At 64.0% G+C, this 275-nt stretch overlaps 1 protein-coding gene across 2 annotated transcripts in view; it reads left to right on the top strand.

Moving 5' to 3' along the window:
- Positions 1-158: 158 nt before the first annotated feature.
- Positions 159-275, top strand: part of ZCCHC17 (zinc finger, CCHC domain containing 17) — a 15388-nt gene continuing 15271 nt past the window's right edge. For both annotated transcript variants that reach the window (XM_009579748.1, XM_009579747.1), the window contains exon 1: positions 159-200. In XM_009579748.1, coding sequence (XP_009578043.1) covers positions 159-200 — 42 coding nt within the window. The remainder of the gene's footprint in view (positions 201-275) is intronic.

Raw genomic sequence — 275 nt, 5'->3', positions numbered from 1 at the left:
GGTCTGTCCGCAGGGGGTTCCACGCGTTAACTCCATGTTTCTTTTCAAGGCCTCCGTCAGAACTCGGGTGGTGGATACGCAGTAGCCCGGGGGGAGTTCAGCTGGCGTTGGCGGGACCGTCGGAGCGTCTCTCGCCCGGACCCCGCCATCCTGCAGCGATGGAGCCGCTGCCCGAGCTCTACGCCATCTTCCAGGGAGAGGTGTGCAGCGCTCCTGCTGTGGCCGTGACCCTGGCAGACGTTACGGCCTGTGGCGTGCTTCTCTTTCTCTTCCTT

Source organism: Fulmarus glacialis, unplaced genomic scaffold (assembly GCF_000690835.1).
Source record: "Fulmarus glacialis isolate BGI_N327 unplaced genomic scaffold, ASM69083v1 scaffold16436, whole genome shotgun sequence".
In the NCBI taxonomy this organism is placed as follows: Eukaryota; Metazoa; Chordata; class Aves; order Procellariiformes; family Procellariidae; genus Fulmarus; species Fulmarus glacialis.
The sequence above is the reverse complement of the archived record's forward strand: the minus strand, read 5'-3'. Positions and strand labels throughout refer to the sequence as shown.